We start from the raw sequence: 21,120 nt of genomic DNA, 5'->3' as shown, positions 1-21,120 counted from the left end.
CTTTTATATTCATGTGTTTATTTTATGCAGTTTATTTTAAAAGTAGATACATAAAAGTATATTTATCAAATACTTGTGATATACATAGAGACTTGGAAAGACCAATGCATTTAACTTGCAATTTAAGGTTAGTAGAGGAGTACTTTTTCTTAATAGTTTTGCTACTTTTATCATCGACCTTCTCTTTCCTATAAATATTCCCAACTTACTTTAAAGATTTTCTCAAGTTTCAATTTCCCTGTAAGACTTCCCTAACAACAGCTCTACTTATATGTTGTAAAATTGCTATAACTTTTTATTTTCTTTATTTAGTAAAGTACTTCTATTCTTTATACTATTTGTTTATAAGTCACTCTAACGTAGTATACTGTGAGCTCAATAACAAGACCAATTCATTTTCATGGAACCAACTGAGGAAGCATTTTATCAATGTTTCTAAAAGGAATAAAATCAGAGAGGCAAAAGGAGATTATGTTGATAAAATTTGCAATAAGCTGATAGTGATAAAGTTGATAATTATGCTGTAAACATTTATCAAGTGCCAGTTAGACATAAGCATTTTAATTCAAAATTAACATTGTACCTTGATTTTCCCAAAATTTCCTGCTTTCTGAATTTGAGGTGGGGTATTATATTTCCATGGAAACATTTTTGGTCATTTATCCATATTTAATACTAAAACATCAAAGTACATCTCTAGAAATGTGAAATCAAAATGTCCAGATTTAAGTTGAAATGAATTTAAATTGATATGAATATGCTTACTACATCAGAAATTACCTAAGAAATTCAATATCTGTATGAGTTTACAAGAAATCTTTAACAACTGGAAAGAAGGAACATGCTACCAGTGGCAGAAGAGTTCCATAATTCTATGTTATTGGTTGTTTAATGTTTGAACATTGTAGATACCAGCTTTGGGATTATTTTGGTAGAAGTGAAGTGAGAAAGGCACAGGATTAGGAAGAGAGCTGGCTTTTAAAATGTGATGATTTTCAAAGCGTTGGCAATTTTTACATCATAGAATGGGATGAATTCTAATTTAAAGATAATTATGTCTTCATTAAAGGTGAAGAATTCTGCCTCTTTTAATATTTGCATTTTTAAATACATTGAAGTTTGTAACAAAAATGTATCTAATGCTGTATACTCTTGCTATTTATTATCTGACTTAAAAAGGATAAACTTAAAATATCAACAGCTCATATCTTTCTCAATTAGGCTTCTCATAACAATCATTCTTCATCTTTTTTCCGTGTTACTAATTTCAGAAAAATCTGCTCCTTGGAATAAGGAACAGTTTACTAAGTTATTCATCAGTCAAGAATAATTTTATTGTGTTTTGTAGTAAGTGCCATGTTAATGCAAGGTCATTACTAGTTAATGAGTTAGGCTAAAAAGTAAATAATAAGTTATGACCATGTTCCTACTTTATCAATTACAATCACTTGTATATTTGGATTGTGTCTTCTCAATTTATGATAGTTGTAACCACCTTTCTGTAAGATAAACTGCTCCACAATTTCATAAGTGAGTTGTATGGGAGGAATTTTTTCTACAAAGTGCATCCTCAGACAACTTTTCACAAAATATCTGTTCAAACAAGAGCAAGGCCTTAGAATATGGTTCAATATGTTATTCAGAAATGTGTTTGTTAATATCAGGTTAATCACTGTAGGTCCTATCAAGATGTCAGAAGTTCCTATTTCATATCAACTATTACTGAAATTAAAATAATGTACTTTTGTTTTTGGTGTCCAGTTCCAAGTTGTAATTAGCTTTTGAGTACTGGAGCCCAATCTGAAACTTCCTTTTGGTGCATCTTAAAGCTTGTAATAATTGGTGTCCATTTTTAAATTATTACTAATAGTTTGCTAATTTTAATACAGGTAATGGATTAGGAATTAAAATTGTGGGTGGTAAAGAAATTCCTGGACATAGCGGAGAGATTGGAGCCTATATTGCCAAGATTCTTCCTGGGGGAAGTGCAGAACAAACAGGGAAACTTATGGAAGGTAAGAATAAAGGATTTCAAAGTAAAATAAAGAATGTCTCATATTAAGTATATTTGAATTTAATATACAGCTTTTCTCTTCCTTTACCGATCAAGGTAAACCTTTCTCCTTAGGGTTGATTGTGAAATTTTGGAATAGTAATAGAAAAAATGTGTCCATAACTATATTCATTTTACTTTCAATTGCATTGTCCTTTTAAGCAGTTGTTAGCAATGAGAATACATTGTTTAAGAAACACTTATACAAGATTTTTTTATTGATGGGGGCAATTTTATAAAATTCACTTCAGTTATCTGGTCATTGATGTTTCCCAAAGACTAAGAAAAAGCATATTGAAATCAGAGCCACAGAAACCTTGGAAGATGATTTGTTCAGGGGTCAGTAAACTAGGGATTGTCCACAGGTCAAATCCAGCCATCACCTATTTTGGTAAATAATGTTTTATTGGAACACATTCATGCACATTAATTTACATATTATACAAGTCTGCTTTCCAACCACAGTAGCAGAATTGTGTTCATGACAGAAAGTATGGTCTGCAAAGCCTGAAATACTTATTCTTTTGACCCTTACACAAAAAGTTTGCTAACCGCTGTTCTTGAAACTGTTTCCTTTTATGTACTACTCACCTCATTATAGCATAAGAACTTTTAAGTGATAATGAAATTTACAGATGTAGCTAATAGACTATAAAAAATGTATTTCATTATTTTCTTTCAGTAAAATTTTCCAGCTGGATTCTCAAAATATATAATACTAATTTTCAATTTACAAATCAGATAATATAGTCACTGACATTTTACAAACTCTCCAACAAGCTCAGTGTTTATAATACTTTATATGATAAAGTAGCTTCAGTCTCTCTTTTAATTTTTACTTTAAGTGAAATGTTTACTTGGAAAAATGTTTTTCTGTCATATCATAGTTTAATAAAGTTTGCCATTGTTACTTAAAATTTTTATTTATGCTAAAATGATTTGCCATCATTTCCTTAAATATATTGGAACCTACCAGAAAAGTCCCTGGGTATTTTGAAGGACTATTAAAATAAATGTAAACTTAAGGCAGCATCTATTCATCACTTGGTGATCTGGAACCAGCTCACACCAACTCAATGTAGTGTGCCATGCACCTCCTCCCAGTTGCACACTCAGTGACATCATGTTGAAAGCTTGAATCTGCCGTAGTGGGAGTGTTTACATCACGGAAATAGGCAAACCCTAGAAATCATGTCTTTTTTATTTGCTTGTTTGTTTTCAGAATGCTAGTTTATGAAAGTGTACTATTTAAAACATTCCAATGGCATTAATAATACAAGGAAAATTAGGAGAGGAAGCAAGATAGTTAAATGAAGAAAAAGCCTATATAAATGAAGAAAAGACAATTATGTGCACGTACTGGGTCCCTATGGATTTTCTATGACTATAATCCTGTCTTGCCTGATTCCATTTTATTGGTGTTGCAGTCTAATTAGGATACATGAATTGAGACCCATTTTTAAGGATGGAGGTTACAAAATGGTGTTCACACAGAAGACTCCAGAATGAAATTTTTAAAATAAAACTTGCAACACCAACTCTGTGATATCATTTGGCAAAGATAAATGAATAATTTATGGAGATAAAATTTTATTTTCTTCTTTGGGTTTACACCATGGAGATCGGCAAATACCGTAAGTTAGGATGATTTTAAAGACAATTCCAGTGAAGTATATTGTGACGAAATTATAAACTTTGCACATGGTGGCTTATGTGGTATTTTCTAAGTTCATAAATTTAAATAAAAATAAAAATATTATTCAAACTCATTTCATCACCCATTCAAGAGAGGAAACTGAAATGAACCTAAAATTATGTTTACTATTAAGTTCTAAAACTGCCACTGAAATCCTCTTATCTTATTTTGGAACTAGTAGTTTTGCAGTTAATCTTATTGGTTTAAGTGAAAAATCATTTAAAACTACATTAACTAACATGATTTAGGATTTTATTTTTTAACTATTTTGTTTATTCATTCTCCCAAACTTTTGCCAAGATGCCAAGCCAGGCCTTTTATTAGCATGGGTCCTCCAGTGGGAGTCCAGTTTTCCTGCATAATCCACACCCATAACTTGTTATTGATGATTTCCAGTTTTGTTTTATTTGCTCTTACAACATAGATCTTTATGTAAACATTTGTAATACTTCTATTAGTTCAAGATTTTGTCTTGACTGTCCATATATAAATTATGTTTTTGAAACACTAAATATTTGGGGGAATAATTCTGATATATCATAAACCATATACTTTCCCCCACCTATAATGGCAATATCTATGTTTTGTGCCATCAGATTAGATGAAAAAGTTTCACTTATTTTATGTACAAAGTTGAACTGATTAGAAGGTCATTGGTCCAAATGAGCATCCACAAGCATTCATCTAGTTTAGACCACTGTAATTTACACATGATATCCTTTGGACCCTCAATCTCAAATACTAACAGACTATCAAATTCCAAAGCAACAGTTTGGTCTAGTTATTACCCTGATTTTTATGCCTGAGATGAGTCATCCTTTTTATAATAATACCATGAGATTTCTGTTTGTTTACCACTGGTGGGTTTGTTGTGGTTTTCTTTAATTTTTCTTGTTTTATTTCAGAACCATTGATTATTTTAAAAATTTATTTATTGAAGGTAATAAAACTGATTAATTCCCCATAGTTTGAAATTAATTCTTTCCCAGGGAAAATTATGTGCATATACATATTTTTCTCATTTAATTGAATTTCTTCATCTTTATAATGAATTCCCAAGTAGATATAGGACTTAATTTGATCCCATCAAAGTATGTCTTTCCTTTCTGCATTTCTGAGTACATAAGTATGTACACTGAGCCCTTACAGATTCAAAAATATCTTTCAGTTCGTTTAAAAGATTCATGATAACTTGTATAGAATTCTTGAATTGTACTTTTTTCCACTCCAAACTACAAAACTGTTGTTCAGGAACAGTTTGACCGAGTTTATGACATGTCTTTTCAGGTTGTTCAATTGTCCTGTAACAGGCTTTTCAGATTCACCAGACTGACATTTTAAACACTTTGGCAGCACTCAAGGGAGTAGGCTCCGATTGTGTTGACTTTTGGGAGAACAGGAGTATTTTCAAATTTCCTCTAGCTATTGCATCTCTCAATTTATCCCTTTAAAATTAGGTCACTATCTTTAACTCTTCTGACTTATTTCCTCTGTCCTGGAGATTATTTTCAAATCTACATCTGCATAATTAATGAATAATTTCTATTTGCACTTATGCCTTATAACTTACTTTTATATGGTTTTAACTTTTAGTTAGAGACGTACATGTGATAATGTTGATGATGGTAATGGTAAAGCTACATATGTGGGAAAGGTCATTGTGCCATTCTATGTATATTTAAAAACTTACACTGTGAAAATTAAAAATATATAAACACTTCAAGTACAGTTTTATTTGCTATTTATTTTTATATGGCTTATGTTTTATCTTTCCAAGGACCAATGCAACAGTTAAGGTGAAATGTTTCATGATAGAGTGAAGCTGATACAAATTTATAGGAATATCTCATGGTTGATTTTTCTTTTTTATGTCATGCAGAATGCCCATGTGGAACAGATAAAATTATTTTTAATGATTTTTTTATTTTTATAGATGAAAGAAGGATTGCTATTGAAGAAGGATTTTTTAATGTATAAAATAGAATTATCTATCTTAATAGATTTATTTCTAGAGTACCATCTTTTAGGTGCTCTCCAGAAAGTGGTTATTTGAAAAATGCTCTTGTTGCCTGTTATCAGAATAAAAAAAAAAAAAAAAGTAAAAGCTACATTTGTCATAAGGTATTGATAGTTGTCTTATGGACTTCTCAAATTTGGAGATGGGTGGTATTTTGATTTGAGAAGAATATATAAAGAGTGTTGTTTTTTAAAAATAAGCTTATCATGAATTCAAAATTTTCTAAAATTGTAATGATATTGAATAGATTTCACCAAGTAAAATAGTTTTGAAAAGTTATTATAGAGGAAGCATCTAATTTTTGAGACCGTTAAGTTGATTATGCTGAATTTGGTATTGATATTTTAATATAAGTAGGATTTATAATCATTTATCTAAAGATAAATATTTAAAATTGAAATGGCAAATTGTAAACATGCATTCAAAGTCCATATCATGTTCTAGTGGACTTTTAGTTGCTTACATTAGTTGAGAGAGAAATGCCCATGCCAAAGACCAAAATGTAAGAAAACATTATACACCTTCAGAAACCCCAACATAGTTGCATATTTCACAGTCCTAACACTGTTGATCTAAAAATTGTTACATTTTAATCTTAATGCTAATTGTACTTTAGAAACATAATTGGATTTGTATTTAAATTCCCCAGATCTTTTGTCTTCATTTTTCATTAGAACAAAGACAACTCTTAAGCAATTAAAAGGAAGAATAATAGTTAGCAAATGATCATTCTCTGTTGCTTGTTTTTTCAAGAATGTTTATAAATGTTACTGGAAAATAATATTCCAGGTTTTGGAAGATTGGGGTCTCTCAAGTACCTGATTACCTAAGGTCTTTCAGGTAATGGTTGTATATTGTAAAACTGAAAGATTCGGTCAGGAAGTTTTGACTGATGAAATACTTTCTAATTGCGTTTTTATTTTAGGAGATGACACACAAATTAATACTGGGAATGTTTTAAAACTAATTTCTTCAATATAGCCTAATGATTGTACAATAATTTTGCTAGTTCTCAGAGTTCTGAAACAAAGCATTATCCTACATTATTTAACAAGATAGACAACCTTCTACAGAAAGATATTTCAAAAACAAGTTTGAATAAAAGTCTATTTTTACACAAACAGAACAGTTACTCATCAAATACACTGGGAATTTTTTTTATTTCATGTAGCTACATAGGCAAGTACTTTCAGAATAGCACTTAGCTTATAAATATCAGAACATCTTCATGATTGATCAGTATGTTTGGTGAGTATGTTGATGGTTAAGCTTTACTATTAGTGCTCTCATACTCCTCCCTCCCTTAAAGTCAGTAAGTGTCATCCAGATGAGGCAAATTGAGTACTACAACTCCTTTAGTGCCTTTATGTTTGATGGAGAGGACAGTGGACCTAACCACAGCAAAGCAGACATCTGCTGAGTCTCTGACATTTAGTGTTTAGGTGCTAGTCTTGTTGCAGAACGTCTTGCAGCTTTCTTGAGAACATAAAGTGAGAAAGGGTATATATAAATGCTTTGTGGATGGTATAGTTGTGTATAAATGTAATATAGTATGTGTTTTTCATTTTGCTTAAAATATTACTGTCCCTATGTTTTTCATTGAATAATATCTAATTCAAGGATCAGAAGTGGGCTGTCTGAATAGAATACCTTTGACAACTAGCATGGAGAACACTTCCGACTGTTTATCTAGGAATACCATGGTTTTTACTTCACAAGTTGAGCTTGGTACAGTAGTTTCTCTCCCTGAAAACTGGATGTATATCAAAGTGGATATTTTAAAGAAAATGTCATCTTAAGATAAAAGAAGGAGAGGAGGCAAGATGGCAGATTGGTGAGCTGTATGTTTTAGTTACTCCTCCAGGAAAGTAGGTAGAAAGCCAGGAACTGCGTGAACTGGACACCACAGAGCAATTTGACTTTGGGCATACTTCATATAACACTCATGAACACGTCGAACTGCTGAGATCAGCGAAGTCTGTAAGTTTTTGCGGCCAGGGGACCCGTGCCCCTCCCTGCCAGGCTCAGTCCCATGGGAGGAGGGGCTGTCAGCGCTGGGAAGGAGAAGGGAGAACTGCAGTGGCAGCTCTTATCTGAAATTCATTCTACTGATCCAAACTCCAACCGTAGATAGACTGATACCAGACACCAGAGAATCTGAGAGCAGCCAGCCCAGCAGAGAGGAGACAGGCATAGCAGAAAACAGCAAGAAAAACTCCAAAATAAAAGCAGAGGGTTTTTGGAGTTCTGGTGAACATAGAAAGGGGAAGGGCAGAGCTCAGGCCCTGAGGCTCATATGCAAATCCCGAATAAAAACTGATCTCTCTGCCCTGTGGACCTTTCCTTAATGGCCCCAATTGCTTTGTCTCTTAGCATTTCAATAACCCATTAGATCTGTGAGGAGGGCCCTTTTTTTTTTTAATCTTTTCTTCTTTTTCTAAAACAATTACTCTAAGAAGCCCAATACAGAAAGCCTCAAAGACTTGCAATTTGGGCAGGTCAAGACAAGAGCAGAACTAAGAGAGCTCTGAGACAAAAGGCAGTAATCCAGTGACTGAGAAAATTCACTAAACACCACAACTTCCCAAGAAAAGGGGGGCGTCCGCTCACAGCCATCATCCTGGTGGACAGGAAACACTCCTGCCCATAGCCAGCCCCATAGCCCAGAGCTGCCCCAGACAACCCAGTGTGATGGAAGGGCTTCAAATAACAGGCACACACCACAAAACTGGGCGTGGACATTAGCCTTCCCTGCACCCTCAGCTGGTTGTCCCAGAGTTGGGAAGGTGGAGCAGTGTGAATTAACAAAGCCACATTCAGCCATCATTTCAGCAGACTGGGAGCCTCCCTACATAGCCCAGCAGCCCAGAACCACCCTGGGGGGACGGCACTCACCTGTGACATAGCACAGTCATCCCTCAACAGAGGACCAGGGGGTGCACGGCCTGGAAGAGGGACTCACACGCAAGGACTTGTGGGTCAGTGGCAGAGACAAACTGTGGCAGGACTGAACTGAAGGATTAGACTATTGCAGCAGCTTTAAAACTCCAGGAACACCAGGGAGATTTGATTGTTAGAGCCACCCCCCCTCCCTGACCACCCAGACACATGCCCCATATACAGGGTGGGCAACACCAACTACACACGCAAGCTTGGTACACCAATTAGACCCCACAAGACTCACTCCCCCACTCACCACAAAGGCAAAGCAGGGAAGAACTGGCTTGTGGAGAACAGGTGGCTCGTGGATGCCACGTGCTGGTTAGTTAGAGAAAGTGTACTCCACGAAGCTGTAGATCTGATAAATTAGAGATAAGGACTTCAATTGGTCTACAAATCCTAAAAGAACCCTATCAAGTTCAGCAAATGCCAAGAGGCCAAAAACAACAGAAAATTAAAAAGCATATGAAAAAACCAGACGATATGGATAACCCAAGCCCAAGCACCCAAATCAAAAGATCAGAAGAGACACAGCACCTAGAGCAACTACTCAAAGAACTAAAGATGAACAATGAGACCATAGTACTGGATACAAAGGATATCAAGAAGACCCTAGAAGAGCATAAAGAAGACATTGCAAGACTAAATAAAAAAATAGATGATCTTATGGAAATTAAAGAAACTGTTGACCAAATTAAAAAGATTCTGGATACTCATAGTACAAGACTAGAGGAAGTTGAACAAAGAATCAGTGACCTGGAAGATAACAGAATGGAAAATGAAAGCACAAAAGAAAGAATGGGGAAAAAAATAGTAAAAATTGAAATGGACCTCAGGGATATGATAGATAATATAAAATGTCTGAATATAAGACTCATTGGTGTTCTAGAAGGGGAAGAAAAGGGTAAAGGTCTAGGAAGAGTATTCAAAGAAATTGTTGGGGAAAACTTCCCAAATCTTCTAAACACCATAAATACACAAATCATAAATGCCCGGCGAACTCTAAATAGAATAAATCAAAATAAACCCACTCCGAGACATATTCTGATCACACTGCCAAACATGGAAGAGAAGGAGCAAGTTCTGAAAGCAGCCAGAGAAAAGCAGTTCACCACATGCAAAGGAAACAGCATAAGACTAAGTAGTGACTACTCAGCAGCCACCATGGAGGAGAGAAGGCAGTGGCATGATATATTTAAAATTCTGAGTGAGAAAAATTTCCAACCAAGAATACTTTATCCAGCAAAGCTTTCCTTCAAATTTGAGGGAGAGCTTAAATTTTTCACAGACAAACAAATGCTGAGGGAATTTGTTAATGAGAGACCTGCTCTACTGGAGATACTAAAGGGATCCCTACATACAGAGAAACAAAGAAAGGAGAGAGAGACTTGGAGACAGGTTCAGTACTAAAGAGATTCAGTATGGGTACATTAAAGGATATTAACAGAGAGAGGGGAAAAATATATATGACAAACATAAACCAAAGGATAAGATGGCTGATTCAAGAAATGCCTTCACGGTTATAACATTGAATGTAAATGGATTAAACTCCCAAATTGAAAGATATAGATTCACAGACTAGATCAAAAAAAAAATGAACCACCAATATGTTGCATACAAGAGACTCATCTTAGACACAGGGACACAAAGAAATTGAAAGTGAAAGGATGGAAAAAAATATTTCATGCCAGCTACAGCCAAAAGAAGGCAGGTGTAGGAATGATAATCTCAGATAAAATAGACTTTAAATGCAGGGATGTTTTGAGAGACAAAGAAGGCCACTACATACTAATAAAAGGGGCAATTCAACAAGAAGAAATAACAATCATAAATGTCTACGTACCCAATCAAGGTGCCACAAAATACATGAGAGAAACACTGGCAAAACTAAAGGAAGCAATTGATGTTTCCATAATAATTGTGGGAGACTTCAACACATCACTCTCTCCTATAAATAGAACAACCAGACAGAAGACCAATAAGGAAATTGAAAACCTAAACAATCTGATAAATGAATTGGATTTAATAGACATGTATAGAACATTACATCCCAAATCACCAGGATACACATACTTCTCTAGTGCTCACGGAACTTTCTCCAGAATACATCATATGCTGGGACATAAAACAAGGCTCAATAAATTGAAAAAGATTGAAATTATTCAAAGCACATTCTCTGACCACAATGGAATACAATTAGAAGTCAATAACCATCAGAGACTTAAAAAATTCACAAACACCTGGAGGTTAAACAACACACTCCTAAACAATCAGTGGGTTAAAGAAGAAATAGCAAGAGAAATTGCTAAATATATAGAGATGAATGAAAATGAGAACACAACATACCAAAACCTATGGGATTCAGCAAAAGCAGTGCTGAGGGGGAAATTTATAGCACTAAACGCATATATTAAAAAGGAAGAAAGAGCCAAAATCAAAGAACTAATGGATGAACTGAAGAAGCTAGAAAATGAACAGCAAACCAATCCTAAACCAAGCAGAAGAAAAGAAATAACAAGGATTACAGCAGAAATAAATGACATAGAGAACAAAAAAAACAATAGAGAGGATAAATATCACCAAAAGTTGGTTCTTTGAGAAGATCAACAAGATTGACAAGCCCCTAGCTAGACTGACAAAATAAAAAAGAGAGAAGACCCATATAAACAAAATAATGAATGAAAAAGGTGACATAACTGCAGATCCCAAAGAAATTAAAAAAAATTATAAGAGATACTATGAACAACTGTATGGCAAAAAACTGGATAATTTAGAGGAAATGGACAATTTCCTGGAAACATATGAACAACCTAGACTGACCAGAGAAGAATTAGAAGACCTCAACCAACCCATCACAATCAAAGAGATCCAATCAGTCATCAAAAATCTTCCCACAAATAAATGCCCAGGGCCAGATGGCTTCACAGGGGAATTCTACCAAACTTTCCAGAAAGAACTGACACCAATCGTACTCAAACTCTTTCAAAACATTGAAGAAAATGGAACACTACCTAACTAATTTTATGAAGCTAACATCAATCTAATACCAAAACCAGGCAAAGATGCTACAAAAAAGGAATACTACCGGCCAGTCTCCCTAATGAATATAGATGCAAAAATCCTCAACAAAATACTTGCAAATCGAATCCAAAGACACATTAAAAAAATCATACACCATGACCAAGTGGGGTTCATTCCAGGCATGCAAGGATGCTTCAGCATAAGAAAATCAATCAATGTATTACAACACATTAACAATTCGAAAGGGAAAAATCAAATGATCATCTCAATAGATGCTGAAAAAGCATTTGACAAAATCCAACATCCGTTTTTTATAAAAACACTTCAAAAGGTAGGAATTGAAGGAAACTTCCTCAATATGATAAAGAGCATATATGAAAAACCCACAGCCAGCATAGTACTCAATGGTGAGAGACTGAAAGCCTTCCCTCTAAGATCAGGAGCAAGACAAGGATGCCCGCTATCACCACTGTTATTCAACATTGTGCTGGAAGTGCTAGCCAGGGCAATCTGGCAAGACAAAGAAATAAAAGGCATCCAAATTGGAAAAGAAGAAGTAAAACTGTCATTGTATGCAGATGATATGATCTTATATCTAGAAAACCCTGAGAAATCGATGATACAGCTACTAGAGCCAATAGACAAATTTAGGAAAGTAGCGGGATACAAGATTAATGCACATAAGTCAGTAATGTTTCTATATGCTAGAAATGAACAAACTGAAGAGACACTCAAGAAAAAGATACCATTTTCAATAGCAACTAAAAAAATCAAGTACCTAGGAATAAACTTAACCAAAGCTGTACAAGACCTATACAAAGAAAACTACATAACTCTACTAAAAGAAATAGAAGGGGACCTTAAAAGATGGAAAAATATTCCATGTTCATGAATAGGAAGGCTAAATGTCATTAAGATGTCAATTCTACCCAAACTCATCTACAGATTCAATGCAATCCCAATCAAATTTCCAACAACCTACTTTGCAGACTTGGAAAAGCTAGTTATCAAATTTATTTGGAAAGGGAAGATGCCTCGAATTCCTAAAGACACTCTAAAAAAGAAAAACCAAGTGGGAGGACTTACACTGCCTGACTTTGAAGCTTATTATAAAGCCACAGTTGCCAAAACAGCATGGTACTGGCACAAAGATAGACATATAGATCAATGGAATCGAATTGAGAATTTGGAGACAGAACCCCAGATCTATGGCCAACTGATCTTTGATAAGGCCCCCAAAGTCACTGAACTGGGTCATAATGGTCTTTTCAACAAATGGGGCTGGGAGAGTTGGATATCTATATCCAAAAGAATGAAAGAGGACCCCTACCTCACACCCTACACAAAAATTAACTCAAAATGGACCAAAGATCTCAGTATAAAAGAAAATACCATAAAACTCCTAGAAGATAATGTAGGAAAACACCTTCAAGATCTTGTATTAGGTGGCCACTTCCTAGACTTTACACCCACAGCACAAGCAACAAAAGAAAAAATAGATAAATGGGAACTCCTCAAGCTTAGAAGTTTCTGCACCTCAAAGGAATTTCTCAAAAAGGTAAAGAGGCAGCCGACTCAATGGGAAAAAATTTTTGGAAACCATGTATCTGACAAAAGACTGATATCTTGCATATATAAAGAGATCCTACAACTCAATGACAATAGTACAGACAGCCCAATTATAAAATGGGCAAAAGATATGAAAAGACAGTTCTCTGAAGAGGAAATACAAATGGCCAAGAAACACATGAAAAAATGTTCAGCTTCACTAGCTATTAGAGAGATGCAAATTAAGACCACAATGAGATACCATCTAACACTGATTAGAATGGCTGCCATTAAACAAACAGGAGACTACAAATGCTGGAGGGGATGTGGAGAAATTGGAACTCTTATTCATTGTTGGTGGGACTGTATAATGGTTCAGCCACTCTGGAAGTCAGTTTGGCAGTTCCTCAGAAAACTAGATATAGAGATACCCTTCAATCCAGCGATTGCACTTCTCAATATATACCCGGAAGATCGGAGAGCAGTGACATGAACAGATATCTGCACACCAATGTTCATAGCAGCATTATTTACAATTGCCAAGAGATGGAAACAACACAAATGTCCTTCAACAGATGAGTGGATAAATAAAATGTGTTATATACACATGGTGGAATACTACACGGCAGTAAGAAGGAACGATCTCGTGAAACATATGACAGCATGGATGAACCTTGAAGACATAATGCTGAGCGAAATAAGCCTGGCACAAAAAACGAAATATTATATGCTACCACTAAAGTGAACTTTGAAAAATGTAAAACAAATGGTTTATAATGTAGAATGTAGGGGAACTAGCGATAGAGAGCAATTAAGGAAGGGGGAACAATAATCAAGAAGAACAGATAAGCTATTTAACGTTCTGGGAATGCCCAGGAATGACTATGGCCTGTTAATTTCTGATGGGTATAGTAGGAACAAGTTCACAGAAATGTTGCTATATTAGGTAACTTTCTTGGGGTAGAGTAGGAACATGTTGGAAGTAAAGCAGTTATCTTAGGTTAGTTGTCTTTTTCTTACTCCCTTGTTATGGTCTCTTTGAAATGTTCTTTTATTGTATGTTTTTTTTTAATTATTTTTTTTTATTTTTTTTATTTTTCATGCAGCTGATTTAAAAAAAAAAAAGTTTAAAAAAAAACAAGGAAAAAAATATGTAGAGCCCCCTTGAGGAGCCTGTGGAGAATGCAGGGGTACTGGCCTACCCCATCTCGATGGTTGCTAACATGACCACAGACATAGGGGACTGGTGGTTTAATGGGTTGAGCCCTCTACCACAGGATTTACCCTTGGGAGGACTGTTGATGCAAAGGAGAGGCTAGGCCTCCCTATAATTGTGCCTAAGAGCCTCCTCCCGAATGCCTCTTTGTTGCTCAGATGTGGCCCTCTCTCTCTACCTAAGCCAACTTGAAAGGTGAAATCACTGCTCTCCCCCCTGCGTGGGATCAGACACCCAGGGGAGTGAATCTCCCTGGCAACATGGAATATGACTCCCGGAGAGGAATGTAGACCCCCATCGTGGGATGGAGAACATCTTCTTGACCAAAAAGTGGGATGTGAAAGGAAACGAAATAAGCTTCAGCGGCAGACAGATTCCAAAAGGAGCCGAGGGGTCACTCTGGTGGGCACTCTTACGCACAATTTAGACAACTCTTTTTAGGTTCTAAAGAATTGGGGTAGCTGGTGGTAGATACCTGAAACTATCAAACTACAACCCAGAACCCATGAATCTCGAAGATAATTGTATAAAAATGTAGCTTATGAGGGGTGACAATGGGATTGGGAAAGCCATAAGGACCACCCTCCCCTTTGTCTAGTTTATGGATGGATGGGTAGAAAAATAGGGGAAGGAAACAAACAAACAAATAGACAGACAAAGGTACCCAGTGTTCTTTTTTACTTCAATTGCTCTTTTTCACTTTAATTATTATTCTTGTTATTTTTGTGTGTGTGCTAATGAAGGTGCCAGGGATTGATTTAGGTGATGAATGTACAATTATGTAACGGTACTGTGAACAATCGAATGTACGATTTGTTTTGTATGACTGCGTGGTATGTGAATATATCTCAATAAAATGAAGATTTAAAAAAAAAAAAGATAAAAGGAACCATATGTTCTGCAGTTAGGAGAAAATTGCATATAGTGGTTGAGAATAAGTTTATGAATGACCCGAATCCTCTAAATTATTTTCATCAGTCATTGTGTTTTCTTTATCATCATTCTCCAAGTCCTTCCCCAATCATATCGGTAGATCATTGATAATTCTCTCTTCTCCTTCAAAACAAAGCCTTTATTTACCAAAGAATGTTATGAACTCTTCAAGGCCAGGTTCATTTCTTCTCTGAGTTCCGTATTACTTTGTGCATATCTGTGTTGTGTCCCTTAAATGCCCGCATTCTAAGTATTTTGCTTCAGTGACTCTTTCTAGGCTCTGAGTTTTTTCTTTTTCTTTCTACATATTCAGTGCCTAGCACAGTGCCTAATAAAACAAGGACTTAAACAATTTAAGGACTTAAGAAATGAGTGATAATTCATTTTTAATTACCAAAGATCAGTACTTTAGATGTCACTCCTCACACGGTTGCTTGAAGCAAATAAAATGGTACATATAGTCATACTCTATTATTTGTAAAAAAAAAGTATGCATTAAGACAGAATCGATGTTTGGTATTATGACTTGATTATCTTTTCTGAAAAGATGTTTAAGATGGAAACTATTTCTTCTGGGCACACAGTCTCACAAGTTTAACTGTTCATAAATTTACATAAAATTACAGTAGTTTGGGTTTTTGTTTGTTTTTGTGTTTCTTTTTTGGTATTTAAATTTGGATCTCTATGGGGGAGATTGTAACTGACATATAAAAACCTCTCAAATGTGGAAAAGTAGTAAGATATTCTGTGCAGTAGCTGAGTATGAGATTTTTTTCTCTGCCAGTTCGACTCTGTCCCAGAATTTCTACAATGTCTTTGCTCTGTGGTTGAGAGAGCATGAAGGGCACTAGACAGAGGAGTTTTAAATTAGAAGTCAGAATCTCAACTGGTGTGAAAGTGTTTGCTGCCTGACACATTTGTTTCTGATTCATTTGCATGTAAATGATGAATGTGTTTTGCCCTCAATCTTTACATTTGTATTGAAACAACTCGGTGATTGAATTTCTCCAATCCAAGTAAGTATACAAGTCAGGGTTTGATGTTTACTAATTCATTAAAAATGAGCATGATTTCCCTTTGTCTGAACCCTGTTCCCTGATCAAGAAAAATACCTAGCAATCTCTCACAGCCTATTCCTAATTTTTCCTGTCTCACCTAGACATCCTAGCCACTTCATTGTCCAGCTCAACCTCTCATGTTTTCCATGATGTCTTTCTGGGAGGGGTTGGGGAGGCTGAGCTTCGAAGCATTTGTGATTTGATTTATGCAATTTAACTCTCAGTCGGGCACTGACCTATAATGTTTATTACATATGTTCAAGTGTGCAAAATAAAAAACTTCAGAAAATAATATGGCAGAAAGCATATAACTATCATACTGTTCTGTTGTCTTAACTTTTTGCCTTATTTATTTCATAATTTTAAAACAAATAAGTAGATATAAATCAGTTAAACCGTCCTATTGTCTCCTCTCCTCTCCCAATCTACTCTTACTGCTCCAGAAAACAATTCTAGACTTAATTTTGGATTATACTTTCCCTTCCTTTTCTTCATAGTTTTACATATTTTTCCTCAAACCATAGAATGTTTCATTTTGCTTGTTTTGAAATTTTAAACACTTTACTGTACATGTCCTTTTGTCACTTTTTTTTTTTCAGTCACGTGAGCTTTCTGAGATTTATCGAAGGTGATGAATGTAGCTCTAATTCATTTATTTTAACTATTGGGCAGAATTTTATGATTGTATGTCTCTATTGCAGTTTAATTTACACATCCTCCTATTCATAGGTATTTAAGTTATTTGCGATTATTTAAAACTTCAAGCAATGCTATAATTAATTTTTTAAGTAGTCTACTTGTACAGATGTGCAGAAGTTTTTTCAACAATAGGAGTTTAATTTCTGGTTTATAAAGTCTATGCTTTGTTCAACTACAGTAGATTTTTCCAAATTGCTTTCTAAAGTGTTATATTATTTTACATTCATCAGTGATAAATAAGCATTCTTATTCCTCTACATCCTTTTACAGATCTTATGTGGAATGGCCACCCATTGTTTTCATTCGCCTTTCCCTGAATCATGTTAAAGATGATAATATTTTATTACCCTTCTTAGTTCTTTCATTTTTTCATCTGTGACTTGCCTGTTTTGCCATTCTTTAATTGGGTTGTTTATGTATTCATTATTGATTTGCAGGGAATATTTATATATACTGGATATTATTCTTTGTCAAGTATATAGGCTGAAAATATCTCCTACCAGTGTTGGCTTGTTGTTTTGGATGTTAAATGGAAGTTCTTTTGTTGATGAGGCACCAACAGAGGTGAGGAGCCAGCCTGGAATGCTTGGAAGGACAGTTTTGTTAAATCAAAGGTGGTGGAGAGGGAGAGGGGAGGATGAGGGCTGCCGAGGGGCCCTGGGCTGACCTAACCCAGGCTCCTGCTTACAGGTGGGGAGGAAAAGAGGACCACATGGGAGTCCCAGGCTCTTGCCTTTAATGTGACCTAGAGCAGAGGGTTACGGTTTTTCCATGGATAGTGGGGATTGGCAGTTTCAAACTATTGGTGAAAAAAGCAGAGCTACAAGGGCCGTTTAGAGAGGCTGAGAGCAGCTTCTTATCATCCAAGCCATATGGAAGTACTTTCCCTGCTAGTAAATGATGCTGAGTGAAAGGGCAGAAGCCTCAAGGGGCCACTTGGAGAAGCTGCAGGGGCCCTTTTGAGAAGCTAGAGGCAGCTTTTTCATCCCAAACCATATAGAAGTGCAGGCCTTGCTAACTGTGGTTCCACCTGGGAAAAGGCTATCTGGGGTAGTCGCTAAAAAGGGAAACTTATGACTAAGACAGGCAGGATGATGAAGCACCAAATATAATTTCTTTTATACCATTACTTACTTGTATTTTTATTTTATGTTTTTTTACAAAAGTTGAAATTTGAATAAATTCCAATTTCTCATTTTTTTCTGTTACGGTTTGTAAATGTTGTATATTGTTTTGGAAATCCCCCTTGATCTGAAGTCTTAAAGATGCAATTCCATATTTTTTTTGTAAAAAGTGGTAAAATCTTACTTTTCATACAAGGTCTTTATGCCCATACAATTAAGTTGTTGTTTTTTAAAAACGTATCTGTGGTCTGAGGTAGAAATCTTTGTTGTTTTCGCTTCAACATGGTTAATTGTTTGCCTGTGTACCATTCATTGAATAGTATATCATTATTCTGACAAGCCTATAATGTACCATCTGTCATATATTTTCAGATGTGTCGGTCTTTTGAGCACTCTATATTCTATACTACTGATCTGTCCTTACACCAATACCACACTGTTTTAATTGTGATATTTTAATATTAGGTCTTGACATATGTAGATGAATCCACCTGTATTGCTAATATTAAAAATTCTCTTGGTACTATTCTTGGCCCTTTGATTTTACATAAACTTCTAGGATGGGCTTGCTAATTTTCATTAAAACTTCTGTTGAGATTTCAGTTATTTAATTTGAGGAGAAATTATATCTTTTTATACTGACTCATGTCCATTTGAGTCTTCAATGGGTTTACAGTGCAGGACATTTGCTCCAACTAGAACATCGAGTTGTATTGTTCTGAATCAATATGATAAAGTAAGCTAGGACATTTTTTAAAAGCTAATATATAACAATTGCTAAGTGTATTAACAATATTATATCACCAGTAAAGACAGAATAGAAAATATTTTTTAAATGGTATATTGGCTTGGGAAATATTATGGGCCAAATCCAACTCTTAATGTGCATTTCATTGGTTTTAAGCTTTATTTTATCACTAGATTTCTTGAACTTGTTCTCCGATTCATTTTTTTTTTTTTCCTGGCATTGAACATCACAACATCATAAATGTGAAATGCATTACTGGCGTGATATTTTAAATTTTTTAATAATTTTCATAAAAGAACAATGAATCCATAAGAACTAAACATCTTTAATCCAAGCAATCAAAAACAATCATTTATTAAAATGTTAGGCTGCCCAACTAGAAGTTAATTTAATAGAATATTTTGAAAAACTTGTGTTTTTATTATTATAATTAATAATCACATTTTTGAAATAAGGATACTTGGAACTAAGATAGGAATATGCTGTTAAGATCTAAATATAGCTTCAAGAACCTTTCTAATGACTCATTGGAAACATTGACAGGAGAGCAAAAAGTTAAGGCGAGCATATCCAATGTTTGCTTGTGGAATGCTGGATGGAATATTAGTATCTCCCAGGCCATTAGGCCTCTAAAGACATGAGAGAAACGTCATTTTTTTCTCAATATATTTTAGATTATTCAATGAGAAAATGTAACTGTGGGATTAATTCTAATTCATGGATATTTAAAAGTTCTTAGCTTTCAGTTGTTTCAGTGTAATGGATACTGGTCTGGCTAGCTATCTCTTATTCTCAAAGATGAACTGACAGGGTTTCTGGCAAGAAAATGCAGTTGGATTTATTGCTGAGAATCAGTGATTGGCATGAAGGTGAAGTTAGCTGTTTTTGGAGTGGTGGTTTTGAATTCAGAAGTGGACCTCTGTCATTCCCTGACAAGAAGTCTGTGGCCGCAGAGCTAATACCAGAATTACTGTTAGAGGACACACTCCTGTGTAACATAAGGGAGAATGTTCCTAGGCAAGCACATCTCTATTTCTGCTTATGCTTTTTTGACTATGTTGCAGATGGCATGGCAGTGATCAAGGTTGGAGATCAAGAAACACACCACACAGATGAGTGAGCTTCCTTGTACTTGTTCCAGGGGGATTACCAGGTACGGATTGGTCACTAGCATGAGATTTCTCAAAATTCCCAAAAGCTGTTAGGTACACATGACCCAAGATGGCATTTCAAGTTACTACAAAGGTTCTCTAATAAGTGTTTAAGAAACTAGCTTCTAAAAAGAAAAAATACAAGTTGTTAGTACTTGGACTGATAGGTTGTAATGTATTACTGTTAGGATGTAGTATTATCATATTTACCTTATCGGGATATTAGTAATTAGCTGTTTTCCAGGACAAAGAATGGCATTTCTCTTCTTTATTCATTTCTTTTGAAATTCATAAGAGGAAGTGTTGTGTTTATCATTCTACATCAAGAAAACTATTAAATTATTACTTCGTTTTTCATAATACCCCAAACCCTAATCCTATTGCTTGTATCAACAAAAGTGACATTCTTCAAAATATCTATGTGCTCAAGTGATTCTGCTTCTTGATGTATGTGATTTGTTTCTATACTTAAATTTCTGAATATATCTAATCAATATGCCACGGAACAGACTGCGTCTTTCTGTAAGTTTGAAATGGATGCTTTGGAAGCAAGGATGTGGAATCCTCTCTTCAATAACCATACCAAATCCTCCACCAGCCATCTTTTAGTATCTCCAGTGATCTAGAGAGAGCAGGCTCTTAGCATCAGGCAGGTCAGGATTTATATCCAGCTCTGGTACTCATTGCCTAATTTTGTTTAGGAATTTACATATGCGAGCTGTATTTTGCTGATTTTAATTGCTCATTCTTCACAAAAAAGTATGAATTAAAGAAGAGATGTGGTGAAATAAATTGCTCAAGATCACATCTCAAATCAATGACGGTTTCAAATATAGAATTTAACTTTGCCAATTCTGAACTATTTTCAAAATACAGCCAAACTGTATATTTCTATAAAGAACTTTTGTCAGTAGGT

The 21,120-nt window shown here is 35.0% G+C and overlaps 1 protein-coding gene across 2 annotated transcripts in view; it reads left to right on the top strand.

The window, feature by feature from the left end:
* PCLO (piccolo presynaptic cytomatrix protein) overlaps nt 1-21,120 on the top strand; it is a 460,751-nt gene that overhangs the window by 307,813 nt on the left and 131,818 nt on the right. For both annotated transcript variants that reach the window (XM_037836537.1, XM_037836536.1), the window contains one exon: nt 1,890-2,015. In XM_037836537.1, coding sequence (XP_037692465.1) covers nt 1,890-2,015 — 126 coding nt within the window. The remainder of the gene's footprint in view (nt 1-1,889; nt 2,016-21,120) is intronic.

This window comes from Choloepus didactylus, chromosome 5 (genome assembly GCF_015220235.1).
Source record: "Choloepus didactylus isolate mChoDid1 chromosome 5, mChoDid1.pri, whole genome shotgun sequence".
Taxonomy (NCBI): Eukaryota; Metazoa; Chordata; class Mammalia; order Pilosa; family Megalonychidae; genus Choloepus; species Choloepus didactylus.
The sequence above is the reverse complement of the archived record's forward strand: the minus strand, read 5'-3'. Positions and strand labels throughout refer to the sequence as shown.